The sequence below is a fragment of the Dama dama genome, chromosome 23 (genome assembly GCF_033118175.1).
Source record: "Dama dama isolate Ldn47 chromosome 23, ASM3311817v1, whole genome shotgun sequence".
In the NCBI taxonomy this organism is placed as follows: domain Eukaryota; kingdom Metazoa; phylum Chordata; class Mammalia; order Artiodactyla; family Cervidae; genus Dama; species Dama dama.
This window is the reverse complement of record NC_083703.1, coordinates 81,547,349-81,569,779: the sequence shown is the minus strand read 5'-3', so window position 1 is coordinate 81,569,779 and position 22,431 is coordinate 81,547,349. Positions and strand designations below refer to the sequence as shown.

At 44.1% G+C, this 22,431-nt stretch overlaps 1 protein-coding gene across 2 annotated transcripts in view; it reads right to left on the bottom strand.

Annotated features, from left to right (window-relative positions):
* DOK5 (docking protein 5) overlaps nt 1-22,431 on the bottom strand; it is a 147,091-nt gene that overhangs the window by 100,729 nt on the left and 23,931 nt on the right. Inside the window, exon 1 of one of the 2 annotated variants that reach the window (XM_061127539.1) lies at nt 9,676-9,772. The exons of the other annotated variant lie outside the window; for it this stretch is intronic. Within the exon in view, the coding sequence (XP_060983522.1) occupies nt 9,676-9,729 (54 nt within the window). The 5' untranslated portion in view covers nt 9,730-9,772. Of the gene's footprint in view, nt 1-9,675; nt 9,773-22,431 lie in introns of those variants that run through there. 2 annotated transcript variants of the gene reach the window in all.

The window sequence follows — 22,431 nt, the reverse complement described above, 5'->3', positions numbered from 1 at the left end:
TTTCACTTCAAAACAAATCATTCTTTTGAATGAATGCGTAGCTTTCCATTGTTAAAGTTTCAAGTTGTTCCTCTACATCCGTTAACCACTTTGTTAAATTCTTTTTTCAAATGCTGTTTCTAGTGGGGTGGGGGGGGGGGGGGCGGGCGGGATCTATTTCTACTCAGTGGTGCCTTCCCAAGGCATTCAGTTTTATTTTGCTCTTAGACAAGCAACTCTGCTTCCCAGCTTAAATTATGGGAAACTGACAAAAGGCCTTTGGGGGTTAGCATCCCCCACAGCAAGTTACTGGAGCGTGTACCATCTAATAACAGCAACGTGAGAGGTCTGCCCTTGGATCTGATTCCAGCCGTGGATGCCATGACAACACAGGGTCCTATAAGAGGAAGGGGGCTCAGGGTGTCCATCTCAGGAGCAGCCAGGGAACTGCAAGTTTAAAGAAGCTTCATAAAACCTGAGCACAGGAACACGCACTTATAATGGGTCTTCATCACTCAACCCCAAATAGCTATCACCTGGCGGAGAACGTGCAGTCTCTAAGTCACATCTGACTCTTGGTGACCCCATGGACTACAGCCTGCCAGGCTCCTCTGTCCATGGGCTGTCCCAGGCGAGAGCACTGGAGTGGGCTGCCATTTCCTTCTGCAGGGGATCGTCCCAACCCAAGGATCAAATCCACGTCTCCTATATTGCCAGTAGATTAACAAAATAAAATTAAAAACTTTTAAAGCCAGTTCTCAGAGAGAAGGCAGATTCTGAGCCACAGAGCCTGAATTCTCCCATTGGATGTGTTCAGGTAAAACACATCTCAGGTATCATTCAGAGACCAAATCCATGTTTCAGGCAAGTTGCTCAAGCTTTCCATTTTTGAGAGAAAGATTAACCAGGGAAATTTTCAAGATTGCTTTCTGCTGAAAGTGCAATTATTTCAGCATCCTTATCAGAAGTACACAGAAACCACAACTATTTTGAACCACTTCTCCATAAGAGACAAGACCAGGCAAAATGCACCTTAACAAACACTGTCTCTGATAAATAAAATCTCATTATTTCAGAGACAGTACCTGTTTGCAGTTCAGTAATTGATTTTTAAAACATTTCTGCCTCTGAGTAAGAAATTGCACTCACCTTTCACACTGGTGTTCTGAAAGCAAGAGTGGGGAAAAGGCTGCTTTCTGATTACAGGCAGCCCCACAGTTTTCTCTGGGAGTTCAGACGCAGCCATGTGCATGAAAAGATATCTATTATTGGAAGATGGACTTGCTCCAGGCATTTCTGAAAAGCACAGTCGTGATTTAATGACGTGGCTCGGGAAGCATCCAGCAATTGGACATCTTTTTTGTGCTTCCAGTTGTGAGTGTGTGTCTCACCAAGCGTACTGTGTGCTAGATTCTCACTTGATTTACAATCAGACCACAAGTTTGCAGCAAGAAAGTCCCAGTCTTCAAGAGAAAATCATTATTTCTAACATTCCTAATATCCGCGTAGTCGGTCACTACGTTTTCTTTCCCTTTCCAGCCTTCCCCCCTGGCAACCAGCTCTGGATCAAAGGGAACAAATTCATCTCTTTCCTGAATATTCACCACTCAGGACTCCAGGAATCCTGGCGCCAGACAGCCGGTGTCCCAGCTTCGGGCCTCGCCCTTCACAATGCACAGAAAGGAAAGTGCTTGGACGAAAAGTGCTCTTTAAACAGTCTGTCTTTATCCCAACGAATCAATGCAAGAAGGGGAAAACTGTCAGGCTGGCAATTCTGAAAGCTGACCTCATCAAAGCTAAAGAGAGAGGAATGTGGGAAACGGTTAAAAAAAGAATGTGGGGTTTGTTTTGACACAGGCTCCTCAGCCAGAGATCAGAGAAGTGTGAACTTGGACTGGGAGAAGCAGCCAAATTCAAAAAGCAAAACTTAGGAAGGGAAAGTGGTGAGAGCCGAAAGGACACAATATCGCACACCCGTGTGCGCACCCCGAAAACTAAAAAGCTGTTTGGTTCTTAGTATTTGGCCCGATGTCCGCAGCCAAGTCTTCAACAACAGATCGCATCACCAAACGGGACGCGTCAGAAGACCGGAATACAACTTCAACCCGACCCCGCTATGATTTCAGTAAAGATGAAAGGCCTGCCTAAATCATCACCTTTTTCATTGCTGCGGTTTAGTCTCCGAGTCGAGTCTGACTCTGCGGCCCCGTGGACCGCAGCCCACCAGGCTCCCCCGGCCATGAGATTTCCGAGGGGAGAACACTGGAGCGGGTTGCCATGTCCTTCTCCAGGGGATCTTCCCGACCCGGGGGGGATCCCACGCCTCTCGAGTCTCCCGCACCAGCAGGCGGGTCCCTTACCACGGTGCCCCTTCAGAAGCCCCCAGTCCCTCTGGCCCCTGCACCACCGTGAACAGAATGACTGACAGGACGGCTTCTAACCGACCAGGAGAGCAGGATTCCACCTTCCACTGAGCCCAGGAGCCGTGAGCCGGCCTCACACCCTCGGGGAAAACGCTTCCTTTCAGGGCAGCGACAGTCACGATCCGACCCGCTATGAATAACCTGGGTGTTCAGAACGACACCACCTGGAGTACTGAACGTGTGAGCAGAGCAAGAACTTTGCTCGTCCCCCAGACAGTGACCATCACCCGCCAAGGACCATCCTCGATTCACGTGCTTCTCCAGAGGCCTGTCCCCTGGCTGAAGGCTAACTGCAACCAGGCAGCCGCAAATTAAAAGCTACAGAGCAACGAAAACCCAATCTTGTTCATTCTCTTTTGAAGGCCTGGTTTTTAATCTGATATAGATAAATCTCAGCTGCCAGCTCAAGAGTATGCTAACTATCTTAATGAAAATCAGTTATTACAGAAGATAAGAGAGAGGAAGACTCCAAATGCCAAGACACGACATGTGTTGTGTAAATTCACTTTAGGACTCACCGCAGGAAACCGAGCCCTCTTCTACTGTGTGAGCTCGGGCAAATAAATTCCCTACCTCCCCTACGCCTCCGTTTCCCCGGTGCTGAGTAATGGAGAAAATACAACCAACACCTCACTGCCCCCACAGCACAGCTGCAGAGGGAAGGCAGGTCTGGATGGCGAACAGTGACCCTAGTCACCATGACTGCTGCTTAGTCGCCAAGTCGTGTCCGACTCTTTGTGACCCTGTGGACCACAGCCCACCAGGCTCCGCTGTCCATGGGATTCTCCAGGCCAGAACACTGGAGCGGATTGCCATTTCCTCCTCCAGGGGATCTTCCTGACCTCGAGATGGAACCCACATGGCCTGCATTGGCAGGCGGGTTCTTTACCCCTGAGTCACCTGAGTTACCATAACAGATATTACTGAAATCAGATCACCAGTGAGATGAGGTGATCAGAAGGGCGGAGACTGGGGTTTCTGGGAGCTGCTGGGGTTCCCCAGGGCAAGTCCTGTTAATCCTTCATTGCACCTCGGAGGACCCAGCACATCATCGCCCATGTCAGCAAGGGAACTGGACTGAACCGCAAGGACAAAGGGGTGAAGTCACAGAACTCCAAGTCGCATCTTGACTGCAGCCAAGCAGCATCGTTAGCCTCACGCCTGCCGGCTGGAGCATCAATGCGGCTCCCTCTTCAACCCGAGACTGCCCTTCCATGGGCCTTCCTCGCCTCTCCCGGCTCTTTCCTCCCTCAGCCCTCCACCACATCCAGGTGGAAGGGACACAAGCGGGGTTAGACTCAGAAGGTGCGGGGGGGTGGGTGAGAGGAGGTAAGAGGGCTGGACCGTGGCTAAGCCTGCTTCACAGCCCTGAGTCCAGCACCAGCACCAGTTCGCGGGTCTGAACCTCAGAGCTTCAGTTCTGCAGCCGGAACGAGTCTGGTCCCTGACGCTGGCCTTAGAGACACGTGTTTAATTGGTCCTGTAACATCTGCACTGGCGTGTGAAGTGAAATGCCCTCACAGAGGCTGTGGCCCGTGTCTCCTTTCAGAGTGTCTAAACGAGCTTCCGAGTTCTGCCCCACACCAGCTAGCCAGCACATTGCCGGCACTCTCTCCCTCTAGCCAATGCGAAATACAAGCTTCTTGTCTTTAGGGAATCATTCATGCTTCAGAAAATATTTACTGAGCACCTATCATGTGCCAGGCCCACTGCTTTTACTCTTCTACAAAGAGTTGCATGAGCCTAGATACTCTGGCTTTCAACAAATGGAAAATCCATTAAAACCTTGCTTTGTAATAGGGGGTTATTTTCAGGAGACAGGAGAAGCTCAAGAACTTTCCAATGGAAAGAAAGAAAACACAGTACCGGGAAGGACTCAGATTCAAACCAGAAAGCTCTTTAGAAAATCACTTTCTTCTCTCTCCCTGTTTCTTGGGTTCTGAGTCTCATGGAAGATGTTTAAACTCATCTTTGCCTCCATCACTCTGTTAATTAAATATTAGGTTTAAATCAATTAAGCAACTCATTCAATAAATATTGATCGTCGGTGGTGCACCAGGCACTGTCCCGGGTGCTGCGTGAGAGTGGTAACAAAACCGACAAGAGTCACCTGCTGCCGCCGCTGCTGTTCAACAACCACTCGTGTCCGGCTCTGCAACCCCACAGTCGCTGATGCCATCCAACCATCTCATCCTCTGCCGTCCCCTTCTCCTCCCGCCTTCAATCTTTCCCAGCATCAGGCTCTTTTCCAACGAGTCAGTTCTTTGCTGCAGGTGGCCAAAGTATTGGAGTTTCAACTTCAGCATCAGTCCTTCCAATGAACACTCAGGACTGATCTCCTTCAGGATGGACTGGTTGGATCTCCTTGCAGTCCAAGGGACTCTCAAGAGTCTTCTCCAACACCACGGTTCAGAAGCACATGGCCCAGTGGCGTTTAATGCTAGCTGGTGCAGGCAGGCAGTCAACATCTAAGAAAAGTGTGAAGCAGGCTGGCAGATGTGGTTTAATAAGAAATGTGCATTTTGCTTTTGTCTCCCATTCCTGGCACAGCTCCTAAAACATCTGGAATTTCCTGAGTGATGGGAAAGACAGGAATTGAGAAGCATCTTTTATTGCTCACAACTAACTCCTTTCATCCTAAATGTATTCTAACGAGGTGGATGAGCCAAAGGAAGCAGGCTTGCGATGGGAGGTTGGGGCAGTCACACCCAGCCCTCACCTCTGGGGAGGGCACGGGGCTGGAGACAGAGTCCAACCACCAATGGCCAATGAATTAGTCAATCATGCCTACATAACGAATCCTCCATAGAAACTCCCAAAGGGCAGGGTTCAAGGACTGAAGGATCGAGAGATCATCAAGGTGCTGGCAGGGTGGCAGGTCTAGAGAGGGGACAAGAGTCCCACACAGCCCCCTCCCATACCCTGCCCCTGGCATCTCTCCCATCGGGCTGTTCTGGAGTTGAATCCATTATAACCATCAGGGAAATGCAAGAAAAGTGTTTTCCTGAGTTCTGAGAGTTGTTCAGGCAAATTACTGAACCTGAAAAGAAAGTTGGGAGAACAGCAGGTTATAGTAGGCCCCGCAGAAGGGTGGGGAGACCGGGCATCCCCCCTGCGGTTGGCAGCTCCAGCAGGGACGTCTCCTGGGAGCAAGGCTTTCACCTCTGGAGTCTGTGCTAACTCCAGGAGGCAGCCGCAGAACTGAACCAAGTTTCTGGACACGTGGGTGGTGCTGGACACACTTGGTGTCAGAGTCTGCATCATAAAAATGAGCACCACCGCTGCTCACAAGCGACGTGAAACCAGAAAATGAAGAACGAGGTCAACGGGAGAAGACACCGGGTCCGTCAGAAGCTGCTCATAGGAGGGCCCTCTGACAGGAGTCATGCAACCCAAGGAAGGGCCCGGAGACGCGAGGGAGCGCGGTGGCCGTACGCAAGGAAACACCCAAGCCGACGATGAGCGCAAACGCCCCACAGCACTGTTCTTGTCCAGTCGCTCAGTCGTGTCCAACTCTTCGCAACTGACCCCATGTGCTACAGCACACCAGGCTTCCCTGTTCGTCACCATCTCCCAGACTTTACTCAGGCTCATGTTCCTTGGGCCAATGCTGCCATCCATCTCATCCTCTATCGCCCCCTTCTCCTCCTGACCTCGGGGTCTTTTCCTATGAGTTAGTTCTTCACATTAGGTGGCCAAAGTACTGGAGCTTCAGCTTCAGCATCAGTCCTTCCAATGAATATTCAGGATTGATTTCCTTTAGGATTGAAGGGACTCTTAAGAGTCTTCTCCAGCACCACAGTTCGAAAGCATCAATTCTTCAGCTCTCAGGCTTCTTTGTAGTCCAACTCACACATGGACGTGACTACTGGAAAAACCAAAGCTTTAACTCTATGGACCTTTGTCAGCAAAGTGATGTGTCTGCTTTTGAATATGCTGTCTAGGGTGGTCACAGGTTTTCTTCCAAGGAGCAAGCGTCTTTTAATTTCATGGCTGAGGTCACCATCCACAGTGATTCCGGAGCCCAAGAATATAAAATCTGTCACTGTTTCCACTTTTTCCCATCTATTTGCCATTAAGCGATGCGACAGGATGCCACAATTTAAGTTTTTTGAATGTTGAGTTTTACTAAGAACTAAATCCTAGATGTATTTTGAACCTAGAACCAATAGAATTTGCTAAGGAGCTGCCAAACAAATGGGAGAGGAAGAGAAGGGTCGAGGACAACCGAAGGTGGATCGCATGAGCAGCTGGGAGGATGGAGTTGAATTAGGAGTTCCACTGAGACGTCTTTGGTCCCATCAACTGGAGGAGAAGGACCCCAAAACACAAGCAACAAGAGTCTGAGAGCGGACAAAGGCTGCAGGCCGATGAGCTTCCATAGGCACTTACCTGCTCTACAGAACTGAGAACACACTTGATTTTCAAAACCCAAAATGCGAAGACGCCAGGATTCTCTCTTGAGAGTTTGAAACAGAGTGTTACTAAAAGCCTACCAGGAAGATTTGCCACAGATAATCTTCAATGTCTAATGCATCACATTTCCTTGAAGCCAAAACAACTATTAATTCAAAGATAAAAGTCAGACAAATTGGTTATCTCACAGTATAGAGACAAATTCACAAATACCGTTCCTGAACGCATCATTCACTTTGAAATGAAGTAGCAAAGCATCATGTTTAAGCAACCCATTTCTCTTTACTAAATCACAAGAGGATGGTGTTACAGATCTAATGGTACTTGCTTAAAATATAAGCTAGTTATTTGAAAAAATGAGTGCATCATATTCAAACTTGAAACCTCTGACCTAAATCAAGACTTTCTGACTTTCTGTGGCCATTACAGAGGTCTTGTCATTCTCTCATCTTCAATTATATGGATGTCTATAGAGACAGAGAATAAATAATTTAATCATTTCAGGATGGTATGAAATGCTAAAGGTAATAAAGATTGGAAGGAATAAAGATTATATTAAATAGTTTATAAGTAAAAGAAATAGACCTAATATTATTTATATGCCTAATATTTGTGTAGCATTTTATATGGGATGGATGCTAAACACTAAACATAAATTACATCTCTTTTAATCTTCATAACATCTGACCTCTTGATACCAAAAAAATAAAAAATAAAAAAAATGCAGTTCAGTCAAACCGCTACAGCAGAGTGAAAACAGTGAATAAGACACAGCACACATTGGGAGTCAGTCACATCCACACTGGAGTACCAGGTGAGCCCATTTCTTGCTAGACGACCCTGGACACGTTCGTTAACTCCGCTAAACTTGAACCTTCTCACTTCTCTGGTGGCCCAGTGGCCAAGACTCAGTGCTCTAAATGCAGGGAGCCCAGGTTCGATCCCTGCTCAGGGAACTAGATCCCACACGCTGCCAAAAGGTCCTGCGTGCCACAGCTAAGACCCAGTGCAGTCAAGTGAATAGATAGACACAAACATAAAATGAAAAAATGAAGCTACAATAGCACCTGTCACAGAGGATCAGCAAGAACACCATGAGCTCACGTGTGCGCCGTGTTCAGCACGGTGCTGGGCAAAACGTAAGGGTTTAATCCTGTGAGGCCTTTTCATCATCACCAACATCATCACCATCGGCACATCAGGTAAGAGAGGCAGGTTCGATCCCTGGGTCGGGAAGACCCCCTGGAGGAGGCGTGGAAACCCACTCCAGTGTTCTTGCCTGGAGAATCCCATGGACAGAGGAGCCTGGCGGGCTTCAGTCCGTGGGGTTGCAAAAAGTCGGACACAACTGAAGCGACTTAGCAGCACACACAGTGTCAGAAATAAACTGAATCATAGAACACTGAGCCGGTGTCCGGAGAGAGGGAAATTGGTTGATGTTGGAAAGCCTCATGAATATTTGGTGTCAGAAGGGTTCTATGAGTAGAAAATGATCAGAGCTAGTAGTACCTGAAGCTCCAATACTTTGGCCACCTGATTCACTGGAAAGGACCCTGATGCTGGGAGATTGAAGGTGGGAGGAGAAGGGGACAACAGAGGGTAAGATGGCTGGATGGCATCACCGACTCGATGGACATGACTTTGAGCAAGCTCTGGGGATCGGTGAAGGACAGGGAAGCCTGGTGTGCCGCAGTCCATGGGGTTGCAAAGACTCAGACAGGCTGAGCAACTGAACAAGAACAACGAACTAACTAGTAACTGAATGAATGAATGAATATCTGTGTTAATTTTTTCATTGTTTACTGTGAGGCTAGACCCTGGGTGAGTGTAGAGCACACATCTGGAGACAAACCATCTGAGCTGGAGGCCCTTCTCTGTCACTGGGAGGGACCTGGGTTTGCAACAATAAAGCTCTTAGCCCAGGATGTTAGAAGACGGAGACACAGCTCAGACACAACAGCACACTCTACCATACCCAAAGAAGACAGTAGAAGGTCCCCAAGCTAGAGTATTTCCAAAGGGTTAAATTTAAATGATTTTCCCCTCTCGCTTGTCTTTCCATCCGCTGCAAAAAGCCTCTTTCTTTAAATAAAGCAGGGCTATAGATACAAATACACATACTGTCTCCTAAGAGGCAATCATTTAAACAACACTGCTCAGTTCTTTTTAGGCTGACGTAGAACCCTGATTTGAATAAAATCAACCCCCATATCATATTTAAATTTCCGTTTTTTTCTCTCCCTTACAGTAATTAAATATGTATCTGTAGCTGACAATGGATTCTCCACACGCATACTTAAATATAGCTTCTCTTCCCACTGTAACAGGGTTGTATGGTGAGACACACCTCTGCCCACCAAGGAATCACACAGGGGAAATGAGGCTGTGGGAGCTGGACGCTGAGATACTGTCTTCAGCCTAAGGGTGCAGGACCCACTGCAAGCTAACACTTTACTATTATACACACCTTTCCTTCTGGCATCCCCTGTCTACTTTAAGGGTCAAAAATAACTCAAGCCAGAAAGAGATGGATTGTGTCAGGGATGATTCTCTGTCAGCTAACACATCACGCGATCACCACAACACCACAGAGCGCATAGAAGCGTACCCCACATTCCCCGGTCACCGCAACATCACGGCACTGCACAGAATCACACTCTGCGTTACCCGATTACACCACACCACGGTCTGCACTGGAGAAGCAAACGGCAACCCACCCCAGTGTTCCTGCCTGGAGAAGCCCATGGACAGAGGAGCCTGGCGGGCTACAGTCCACAGGATCGCAGGAGTCGGACACGACTGAGCAACTAAACCACCACCACCACCATGGACAGCACAGAAGCGTCCTCTGCATTACCTGGTCACACACCACCTCGGGGCTGCATAGACGCGTACTCCAGACACACGCCATCGCCTGACAAAACTGGCTGACGGCCAGCGGTCTGCCTTCTCTGCAAGACCAGCATGAGTTTCTGGGACCAGCAGAGCAGGGGGGACTGGGTCCATCTTGGCATGCTTTCTTTGGTTGAACCATGGGCAACATGAAGAAATGATTTGTCTGCTCGGGAAATGAATTTACTTCTGAAATGGAACAAACAACAGAGAACATATGCTCAAAACTCTCTCAATTTGCATTTGAAGCAACAGAGGATGCCTTCCATCATAAGATCTCAAAGCACGAACAGTCAATAGCAAGAAGATATTCTATGACAGACACACAAAAAACGTCCCCCTAAAGATGTCCACTATGTAATGCCCAGGACCTGTGCAGATACGATCTTAACAATTTCCAGATTTGATTAAGCTAAGGGTTTTGATATCTGAAAATCACCCTGGAGTATCCAGGTGGGTACAGTGTAATCAAGTGCATCCTTATAAGAGACAAGCAAGAGACAAAGTTAGAAAAAGCAGATGTGACAACAGGAACAGGCTGGAGTGAAGGGCTCTGAGGATGAAGGAACGGGCCATGAGTCAAAAACTAAGAGCAGCCTACAGAAGCGAGAGAAGGCAAGGAGACAATTTTCCTAAGGCCTCCAGAGGAGGCTCTGCTGACACCCTGATTTTGGCCCCTTAAGGCTCAATTCAGACTTCTGACCTCCAGAACTGTAAGAAAATTAATATCTGTTCTTTTAAACTACTAAGTTGTGATCATTTGTTACTACAGCAATAGGAAAGTAATGTTATGTATCATTAAAACTTTTTAAAGGTACGATTTTCGAGAAATGTTTCTCCAATTAATTTCTGCTTCTGAACGTTGAATCTATATATAACTCACTATATATGACAGTTGTAATAACTTGATTCTTTTCATATCTTCAAAACGTATTTATGCATTAGTTCCTCTCTTATTTGTTCAGAATCACACATTCACTCAGTCATTCATCTACTATGTTTTTCACTCGTTCAACAGCCTTTATTGAAAGCCCACTTGGAGCCAAGGTAGCTTAGGAAGACAAAAATGAACATTTCCAGTCCTATCCTCCAGGTGCTCCCAGTCTAAGACAGGAGGGTCTCAACAATTTTAATCAGCTAAGTTCAGTCGCTCAGTCGTGTCCGACTCTTTGCAACCCCATGGACTGTAGCCCACCAGGCTTCCCTGTCCATCACCAACTCTCGGAGTTTACTCAAACTCATGTCCATTGAATCGGTGATGCCATCCAACCATCTCACCCTCTGTCATCCCCTTCTTCTCCCGCCTTCAATCTTTCCCAGCATCAGGGTCTTTTCAAATGAGTTAGTTCTTCACAACAGGTGGCCAAAGGACTGGAGTTTCAGCTTCAGCATCAGTCCTTTCAATGAATACCCAGGACTGATCTCCTTCAGGATGGACTGGTTGGATCTCCTTGTAGTCCAAGGGACTCTCAAGAGTCTTCTCTAACACCACAGTTCAAAAGCATCAATTTTTTGGCACTCAGCTTTCTTCCCAGTCCAACTCTCACATCCATACATGACCACTGGAAAAACCATAGCTTTGACTAGATGGACCTTTGTTGGTAAAATAATATCTCTGCCTTTCAATATGCTGTCTAGGTTGGTCATAGCTTTTCTTCCAAGGAGCAAGCATCTTTTAATTTCATGGCTGCAGTTACCATCTGCAGTGATTTTGGAGCCCCCCAAATAAAGTCTGCCACCGTTTCCACTGCTTCCCCATCTATTTGCCATGAAGTGATGGGACCAGATGCCATGATCTTGGTTTTCTGAATGTTGAGCTTTAAGCCAACTTTTTCACTCTCTTCTTTCACTTTCATCAAGAGGCTCTTTAGCTCTTCTTCACTTTCTGCCATAAGAGTGGTGTCATCTGCATATCTGAGATTACTGATATTTCTCCTGGTAATCTTGATTCTAGCCTGTGCTTCCTCCAGCCCAGCGTATCTCATGATGTACTCTGCATATAAGTTAAATAAGCAGGGTGACAATATACAGCTTTGACGTACTCCTTTTCCTATTTGGAACCAGTCTGTTGTTCCATGTCCAGTTCTAACTGTTGCCTCTTGACCTGCATACAGAGTTCTCAAGAGGCAGGTCAGGTGGTCTGGTATTCCCATCTCTTGAAGAATTTTCCACCATTTGTTGTGATCCACACAGTCAAAGGCTTTGGCATAGTCAATAAAGCAGAAATAGATGTTTTACTAGAACTCTCTTGCTTTCTCAATGATCCAGTGGATGTTGGCAATTTGATCTCTGGTTCCTCTGCCTTTTCTAAAACCAGCTTGAACATCTGCAAGTTCATGGTTCACATGAAGCCTGGTTTGGAGAATTTTGAGCATTACTTTACTAGTGTGTGAGATGAGTGCAATTGTGCAGTAGTTTAGCATTCTTTGGCATTGCTTTTCTTTCGGACTGGAATGAACACTAACCTTTTCCAATCCTGTGGCCACTGCTGAGTTTTCCAAATTTGCTGGCATATTGAGTGCAGCACTTTGACAGTATCATGTTTTAGGATTTGAAATAGCTCAACTGGAATTCCATCACCTCCCCTAGCTTTGTTTGTAGTGATGCTTCCTAAGGCCCACTAGACTTCACATTCTAGGATGTCTGGCTCTAGGTGAGTGATCACACCATTGTGATTATCTGGGTCATGAAGATCTTTTTTGTATAGTTCTTCTGTGTATTCTTGCCACCTCTTCTTAATATCTTCTGCTTCTGGTAGGTGCATTCCATTTCTGTCCTTTATTGAGTCCATCTTTGCATGAAATGTTCCCTTGGTATCTCTAATTTTCTTGAAGAGATCTCTAGTCTTTCCCATTCTATTGTTTTCCTCTATTTCTTTGCACTGATCACTGAGAAAGGCTTTCTTATCTCTTCTTGCTATTCTTTGGAACTCTGCATTCAGATGGATATATCTTTCCTTTTCTCCTATTCTTTTCGCATCTCTTCTTTTCACAGCTATTTGTAAGCCTCATCAGACAGCCATTTTGCTTTTTTGCATTTCTTTTTCTTGGGGATGGTCTTGATCCCTGTCTCCTGTACAATGTCATCAGCCTCCGTCCATAGTTCGTCAGGCACTCTATCAGATCTAATCCCTTGAACCTATTTGTCACTTCCACTATATAATCGTAAGGGATTTGATTTAGGTCATACCTGAATGGTCTAGTGGTTTTCCCTACTTTCTTCAATTTCAGTCTGAATTTGGCGATAAGGAGTCCACGATCTGAGCCACAGTCAGCTCCCAGTCTTGCGTCATGAACAGATGGAAACATGGACATGAGGCAGATAAGCTCTTTCTATGTCAGTACGTGTGTGTGCATTTCATGCCATATGTCCTCCATTCCTTTAGAAGCTGTATAGAACCCCATAGTAAGCATAATTAACAGCTATTTGGCCAGTCCTCTATTAATGGACTTCTCTGCTGTTTCTTTTTAAATCTTTTGGCTGCACTGCACAGCTTGTAGGATCTTCCTTCCCCAAGCAGGGATTGCACCTACACCCCCCGGATCAGCATCTCAAAGTCTCAACCACAGGACCATGAGGGAAGTCCCAACTTACATGCTGTTTTTAATTTATACCACGATAAGCCGCAACGCAGTAATCATCACGCTATACCTCTGCTTATGCACATGTGTTTCTCTGGGTAATTAAGTGAAATTCCTTGCAGTACAGTCCATACAGGATATCATTTAAATAAAAGAACTCACATACCAAAGAACTAACATTTCTATGGATGTACATATTTATGCAAATGCCTAGAAACCATATGCAGTAATTGATAACAACAGTTGCCCCTGGTAAAGAGTTAAAAGCAGGATGATATTGCCAAAGGACACTTATTTTTAACACTTTAACTTCCTACAATGATAATGTCCTATGTGTTATTCACATAATTAAAGTTAATAATAAAATATTATAGTAGCATACTTTCCCCAATCAGAATGAGGGGGCAATAGCTGAACAGAAAGTGAGAACCTGAGTCAGACATGGAAATGAGAAGGAAGGGTGATGCCAGCACAGGGCTTCAAAGGAACACAGAAAACCTGTGCATCCCTTCCAAGGCCGTGTTCCCAGTAAGAATGCGGAAGAATATTTAGTAGAAAGGAACACAAAGAAGATCATCATGGTCCCTCTGCAAGGTTAGACGGCAGCTGGCTTTCCCTAACCCCTACTGCACCTTCCCCATACCTAAAACCATCGTGAACCAGCCCGGCCCTCTGTTAAACTATTAATGCATTTTACCTTCCCCGAAAAACACTTGTTTCAAAGTCTAACACCCTTGTGCTTTTAGAAGACTGAGGCTTAATAAACTGGGGAGGAACGTTCTAGGGGCAGGGACCTTGCTATCTTGTTCATCCTAATATCCTGAGTACATGTGCCTTGCTCAGAGGTAGTAACTAATAATACTTGTTAAATGAATCGAGCTAGGTTTCCTATATCACAGCACTAATGCATTTCCCACATCGCAGTACTAATCCAAACAGTACTGATGGTTCTATTAACTTAAACTGCATTTTCCCTCAGTTTTCTTCTTTCCATGTCAAACAGCTGTTAAAAAAAAAAAAGGAAGAAGAAGGAAGGAAAGAAAGAAGAAGACAAACAATATTTGGGTCTCAAACTATGCACCAAGTACTATTATAAGTTCACAAAACTCCCAGAATCCCTGTAGAACTCTGCAAAGCTCAACATTCAGCTCTTCAATAAATCAGTTCCAAACCTGGACTGACTCAGTAAAAACATCTTGATCATCTTGATTGGTGGTTGTTTCCCACTAGGCTAAAAGAAGCAAAATTCAAACGAGAAATAAAGTCAGTTACGAGGTCAACTGAAACTTGGTGGCTCAGATGGTAAAGTATCTGCTGCAATTCAGGAGACCCAGGTTCAAACCCTGGGTTGGGAAGATCCCCTGGAGAAGGGAATGGCAACCCACTCCAGTATTCTTGCCTGGAGAATTCCATGGACAGAGGAGCCTGGTGGGGTTACAGTCCATGGGGTCATAAAGAGTAAGACACGACTGAGCAACTTTTACTTCACTTCATGAGGTCAATTATAATTAACTCTTCATATCTCAAAGCCTAAAGCTGAGTCCACAGAACATAAGATTACCCACACGGCTTTCTGTGGACTGAACTGTGTCCTCCCCAAACTCATATGTTAAGCCCCAACCCTCAATGTGACTATATTTGGAGACTGAGTCTTCAAGGAAGCGATTACGGTTAAATGGGATCATAAGGGTGGGGCCCTGATCCAACTGGATTGGTGTCTTTATAAGAAGAGGGAGAAACACCAAAAATCTCTCTCTCCCTGCCAACACAGAAAAAAGCCCATGTCAGGACACAGCAGGAGGCAGTCCCCTATCAGCAAGAAGGAGAGTCCTTAACGCCAGACAGCGACCCTGCCGGCACCTTGAACTGAGCCTCCAAAACCAGGAGAAAACCAATTTCCGTGGTTTAAGCTGCCCAGTCTGCAGCACTCTTCACGGCAGCCTAAGCAGACTAACACAGTTAAGATAAGAAGAAGGAGAGCGAAGAGAAGGGAGAGACAGAGAGAAAGGTGAAATACAGTATTTTCACAATTCAACTATAACACACGTTACTCAAACTATTCAGCATAAGCAAAGATAAATGAGATTATTTTCCTGAACTTATTTATTGCCTCAAACACAAAGCTAACGTTACATGTTCCTGCTAATGTCAGTTTTATGTGAGCCCAAACTCCCAAAAGACGTCTTATTTTTCATTCATTTCTCGATGAACCTCATTTCCCAAGACTATTCCCTGACAGACCTTCTGTAGCAGAGAGAAGAAAAAAAAAAAAAAAACCTCTCTTACACAGCCAGTGAAGCTATAGTTACTAGGCAACCTTCCATATATTTTAAAATAACTTGCAGCTTTTCAGCAAAAGGAAAGAGAATATTTAAGACTGTTAAGCTTCGAATTTTTAAAGCACACCTGAACCAAAGTTAGTTAGAGAAGAGATTTACCGCCATTTCTGGAACCCTTGGAATTCCTCTTCTGCCTGAAAACTGAAGTATGGCCAGGGACTCCGAGAAACTCTTGACATCTTCTGACAAGTGGAAAAGGCAAATTCTCATGCCCAGAGCAGTACTGAAGTGAGGAGGGCTCTGCAGAATTATTCAGAATAACGAAAGAGGAGGAAGGTGTCAACTTGGCATCCGTCAAGCTGGAAGATATGACTTCCCCAGGGGAAACTTCGTGTCTGTATCTCTGAAAGGAGCCCTCTATTCAATGCACGTGTCCAGTAACAAGAGCAGTTACAGCACAGGAGAGGCAGAAGACTCTCAAGTAATCAGAATCCAAAATCCTTATGGACTCGTCTTGAATTGCACCTTGCAGTGAGCTGAGTGCAAAAGGTCGGGTGCCGCTAATTAAATCCCTTCAGGATAAGCAACTGCAGTCTCAGCTTTCCAGATGCTGGGGTCATTCCAACATCATTCAAATCATACACACACATCCCCCCAACAACATTGCCTATTTTTTTAAGTCTTCACAAAATAAAGGTCCACAGCCTGTTCCCCTATTCTGTTGAAAACTTAATCAGTCCCAGCATGCAGAATTTTTCCATTTTATTTCATCATAGTGATTCTCCTTAAAACAAATCCACTGTCTTTTTGTTCTATTCTCTGAAAGACAGAAGATAATTAGCCAACATCGACTGCTTAAAAGCCTTCATGTATTTGAAAACTATTAATTAGCCAACCCACAGCCCACTCTTCTCCAACATTAATAATCTCGTCTTTTATCTTCCTTTGAAAGTCTTATTCTGCAGTCATTTTTGTGACTCACTTCTGAATTACGTTACCTCTCCATAGCTTGTTGAATGGATCAGTGAAATAAATGAATGATCCGTGATGGCAAGATGGCAGCCTGCAAAGGAATATGGAGATTTTTTTTTTTTTTTGCTCACAGAGCATTTAAAAATATATAAATGAACCACTATTTGAAAATCAAGTTTCACAGAGAATTGGACTTCTGATTTTGCTTTAAAAATTGCAATAATTGAGAGAGTAGGATTGATACATACACACTGTGCATGTGTGCTAAGTCTCTTCAGTTCAGTTCAGTTCAGTCGCTCCGTCGTGTCTGACTCTTTGCGACCCCATGGACGCAGCACGCCAGGCTTCCCTGTCCATCACCAACTTCCAGAGCTTGCTCCAACTCATGTCCATCGTGTCCAACTCTTTACAATCCCCTGGGCTGTAGCCCGCCAGGCTCCTCTGTCCATGGGATCTCCAGGCAAGAATACTGGAAAGGGTTGCCATTTCCTCTTCCAGGGGACTTTCCCGACCCAGGGATCAAACGCTCATCTCTTATGTCTCTTGCATTGGCAGGCTGGTTCTTTACCACTAGCACCACCTGGGAGGCCTATATATACATTATCATGTGTAAAACAGCTAGCTAGTGGAGAGATGCTAATATAACACAGAGAGCTTAACCTGTGCTCTATGACAACCTAGAGCGGCGAGACTGGGGAGAAGGTGGGAAGGAGGGGATTTACGTATACTTACGGTCGATTCACACTGCTGTACAGCAGAAATCAACACAACATTGTAAAGCAATTATCCTCCAGTTAAAAATAAATTTTAAGAAATAAAAATTGCAATTGACAAAGTTGGATCCCTGGGCTGGATGTGAGAAGTGATTTCTTCCTTGAAGCAGGGCAGGTGTTATTTTCCCAGAATCCCCACCCAGCCTTCTTCACTTATTCATGGAACGAGCTGCTTCAAGGGCTTCTGAGTTTTTTACTTTTTGAAATAATATCTTCAACAATCTCCAAAAGAACTGCTCATTTTTGAGTAGTTACTAGATGTCAGTAATCTAAAATTAATATTCACTGATCATCTACTATCTGACAATTACCCATTAATTCTCATAATTCTCACAACAGCTCTACTGCCTAGGTCTCATGATTATTTTCACTTTATAGAACTGAGGCTCTAAGGTTAGGTAACTCAATAACAAACTGAAATGGCAGACATGGCATTTCAACATAGCTTTCTGAAACCAAAGCCTGTATTTACTCTACACTGGCCCATCGCTCTCACCAGGAAAAAGTTCTTGTCGCTGATGTGGAGGTAAAATGGATAGACTCACAAGGTCATCAGTGGTAGAAAGGTCATGATGAACAATGAAAAGGAGCAGTTAAGTTAATTCCACTGCTAGTGTATCAGCCTACAACTAGTTAAGTGGTAGTAAGAACTGGGATTAGATTTCCAAAGTGAGTGACTTCAGGCAGATTCTGACCAGTGTTAAGATTTGGAATAAAAGGATTTAACTAGCTTTTCTGCACTTTATATTGTCAAATGGAATATATGATTGCCATGTTTCTCCTGAAATTGAGTACAGTTATGAACATGTCCTAGGAAGCAGAGTTTCTGCTTATCTGTTTTTAAGCTTATTACTTCATTCAGTTTTCCCTACCAGTATAACAGAAGCTCATTATAAAGAGTCAGCCTATCTTCTTATAAGATGAAACTGGAGCCCATTATACAGAGTGAAGTAAGCCAGAAAGATAAAGAACATTACAGCATACTAACACATATATATGGAATTTAGAAAGATGGTAACGACAACCCTATATGCAAAACAGAAAAAGAGACACAGAAATACAGAACAGACTTTGGAACTCTGTGGGAGAAGGTGAGGGTGGGATGTTTCGAAAGAACAGCATGTATATAATCTATGGTGAAACAGATCACCAGCCCAGGTGGGATGCATGAGACAAGTGCTCGGGCCTGGTACACTGGGAAGACCCAGAGGAATCGGGTGGAGAGGGAGGTGGGAGAGGGGATCGGGATGGGGAATACGTGTAAATCTATGGCTGATTCATATCAATGTATGACAAAACCCACTGAAATGTTGTGAAGTAATTAGCCTCCAACTAATTAAAAAAAAAAAAAAAAAAAAGGAAAAAAAAAAAAGAGTAGAAGCTTTGCTGTGGAACAGACCTGTGTTCACACTTAACCACTCAAGGACAAGTTACCTATAATCTCTAGGCTTCAATTTCCTCACTCGTAAAATAGGGAGATCATTGTAGCCATAATTAACTCAATGGTTGTAGTAAGGATCATAAGGTAAGGTGAATGAAATCATAAACAGAAACCATTTGCCACTCTACCTGACAGACAGTATACACTCAGTTAAAGCTCAATAAACTCCTATTACTGTTATTCTTGGGCTTCCTAGGTGGCTTAGTAGTAAAGGATTCACTTGTCAATGCAGGAGACACAAGAGACATGGGTTTGATCCCTGGGTCATGAAGAGTCCCTGGAGAAGGAAATGGCAACCCACCCCAAAATTCTTGCCTGGGAAATCCCATGGACAGAGGAGCCTGGCGGGCTACAGTCCATGGGGTCACAAACAGTCAGGATGACTGAGCACACACGCAGTATTATCTACTTACTGGGAATTGTATTCCAGCTGAATATAACAGGAAACCAAATTCTGGGGCTTGTCCACTTATAGTCCTAAAGTGGCTGCTCAACCTCCTGTTAGAACCCCATGTTACACTCTGAGAAAAGGTTAAGAGACAAGTTGCCGGTTGATTTTGCCCCCTTTTAAAGGGCTTTACCATTAACTCCATCTGGTTCCTGAGCCCCAGCCAAGAAGCTGAGAAACGTGGTTAGTTTAGCTGGGTATATTATGACCCCAAACAACCTGGGATCTGCTGGTGAGTAAGAGGGAGAAGAGAGTGTCAATTTGACGTCCAGTAGAGTCCAGGAAACAAACTTGTATCACGGGCTGGTTAGGAGGAACAAACAGTTGATGCAAAATTTCTGAAACATGCTCAGCACCACACAAAAGCTCACTTTTGTTCCTCTCGGCTTCCTTAATTACTTTACATCCTATTCTTCCATTTCTAGCTGCAGAGCCTCTTATGATCGCCTTCTCCAGAACCACAGTACAATAATTATGCAAAGACTAGGGCCAAAGTCAAGTCAGTATCACTGAAACAGAGTTTACCCTTCATAGCATATTTCTTTTTTTTTAAAGTGTGCATTTTTTGAAATAGTAAATCAAAGTGCAGATTTCAATAAAAAAGAATACTATTCAAGGGGAAAAGGAGGAGGGAGGAATAAGTTAGGAGTATGGGTCTAACAGATATAAACTACTATATATAAAACAGATAAGCAATAAAGATTTACTGTATAACAGGGAACTATATTCAATATCTGGTAATGACTTATCATGGAAAAGAATCTGAAAAATATATATGTATATAACTGAATTACTTTCCCATACACCTGAAATGAATATAATATTGTAAATCAACTATACTTCAACTTTAAATAAAGAAAATGTCCACCAAATGGGAGCTGTAACTTGCTGTGGTTTCTGGAGTCCAACAGCTCTGACCATCCTCGGACACAGACGCTATTATTCCACACTGTCCCGTGAACACCATGGCCAAAGAGCGTCTCAAGCTAGTCTTGGTGAGCCCACTGACACTTCCATTGCAATGGGCTGCTCTTTCAACTCCAAAAGCCCAGAAGTGAAATCAAGTGAATGCATCTGTTGATAGGGCTGTGCTCCCAATGGCCGAGCAGGGAGAGTAAGTTCTGGTCCAGGGACTGCACGAAGCCAGGTAACCTTTCAATCCAGCACAAGCCAGGGTGATGTAAGCGAACCAAAGTAAAGCAAAGCAGGGATTCCTGCAAATCAGGAAGGAGAAATGTCCTCTCTGATACCAGGCCATGGGATCCTATATTGCATCCACTTTGAAAGCAAAAATGCTGTTTCTCTCCATGTTCTAATAGTATTGTCTGCTTTTCCAATTAGCCATTAATATAAAGTGATTTTCTGAGTATACCTCTCTCGTTGTGGTTTAAAGAGATTAGCAATAAAACACCTCTCCTCACCATGACCAGAAAGCTTATCATGAAAGGGCTTTATTCTATTCAATTCTAATCAGAAGGTAAAAAAACTATACAAGTATGAAATTTAAAACAGGCTTTTTAAAAATGCTATTTCACTTACACATATTTCAGGATTAGGCATAAAGTGTGACTGTTAATTACTGAGCATTTGCAGACCGAGAAACAGCCCCTTGCACACCAGCCTTCCTCATCAAGGAATTCAGAAGAGAGAATCTTCCAGTAAAGAAAAAGGAATAATTCTGCTTCTTAGAGTAAAATCATTTCCAGGAAATTGTGTGTAAGCAAAGTAAGTAAGTAAAAGGAACGGTAAATCAGTATTTAAAAAAAAAAAAAAAACCTGTCCATACTCTTGTCTGAAAGCCTCTGGTGGACATTTTTACCCCTTAGTATAACTGGGCAGTTTTCACTGGATTGGACCCCAGGCAGTGTAGGGGTATTCTGGAGCCGTGGCGGTAGGGATCCAGTACCATCTGTCCTGGAATGAAATTTCTCTCTGTGATCAAAGCTCTTGTCTTCAAGCATGAGTTCAACTTACAGAATTAATTAGAGAAAGTGGAGAGGAGAGAAAGAAGAATACTCTCATTAATAACCAATGTTCTTGTCACCACCTCGCATTGCGCAGTGAAGACAGATGAATGTAAAGTGCTTACCAAAATGCCAGATACCCTCTCGAGCTTAAAACCCACACACAACCTCTCATCACACAGGTATTTGGGTATCTAACAAAATCGTCCCCACAGCTGATAACTCTTCATGAAAGCCTCACACAGCTCTCCAGAAACGATCCTACCTGCTTCCTCAGCATCATGGCCCCCAGCTCCCTACCTACACTCTTCCCTCCAGATTCGCTGAGCTCCTGCTACTCTGCACGTGGGTCAGGCTTTACTACATCTTCAGGCCTTTGCCCACGCAATCCCCTTGCTTGGCAGAGTCATTTCCACAGTAGGGCTCAGTGAAGTGAAGGAAAACATTCTAAAACTTGTGTTTACTTATGTATATCTTGAATAAATAAAAAAATTTTTTCTAAAATATAATGCTGCTATATATGAATTGATAATAGAGCACGTATATAAAGAATACGTATTAAAACATTAAGAGTTACTTTTTTATTTGGCCACACCACGCATAACGTGGGATCTGAGTTCCCCGACCAGGGATCAAACTCACATCCCCTGCAATGGAAGCGCACAGTCACAACCACTGGACTGACAGGGAAATCCCAGGAGTGGCTTTTTTAATTGAATGAATTACATAATCAAAAAAATTTGAAGACTATGGGTCTAAACACCCTCTGTGTCTCACAATCCCATTTCAACTCAACTCCACCTGAAGCAGGAAGTAACAGAATATTGTAAATCAACCACATTCTAATACAATTTTCTTTAAAAGATCTAGAGGTGAAAGCAGCAAACCCATGAATTAGATCCTACCAATGAACAAACCCCATGACCAAGTGTCCTTTGTGACATATTTCACTTGACGGTACCAGCATTCTAAAAAGAAAGCCATTCATACTGGAGATTGAAAACGCCAGTATAACAAGAGAATTACACTTCATTTTTTACCTTTATAGTTAAAATTGAAATTTTATTATTTTTAAAAGTGATATGTTCATATGGTTCAAATTTCTAAATGATTTCAATTGTATTTACTCATGTATTTATTCAGTTGTGTTTATTTACTGGTTGATTGACTATTTATTAATTAGCTCCTTCCTCTTAGTTTTATTTCCCCTGAACCAGTCACCTATTTGCAAGGACAGTCAGCTTCTTATGCAAATACTAGCAT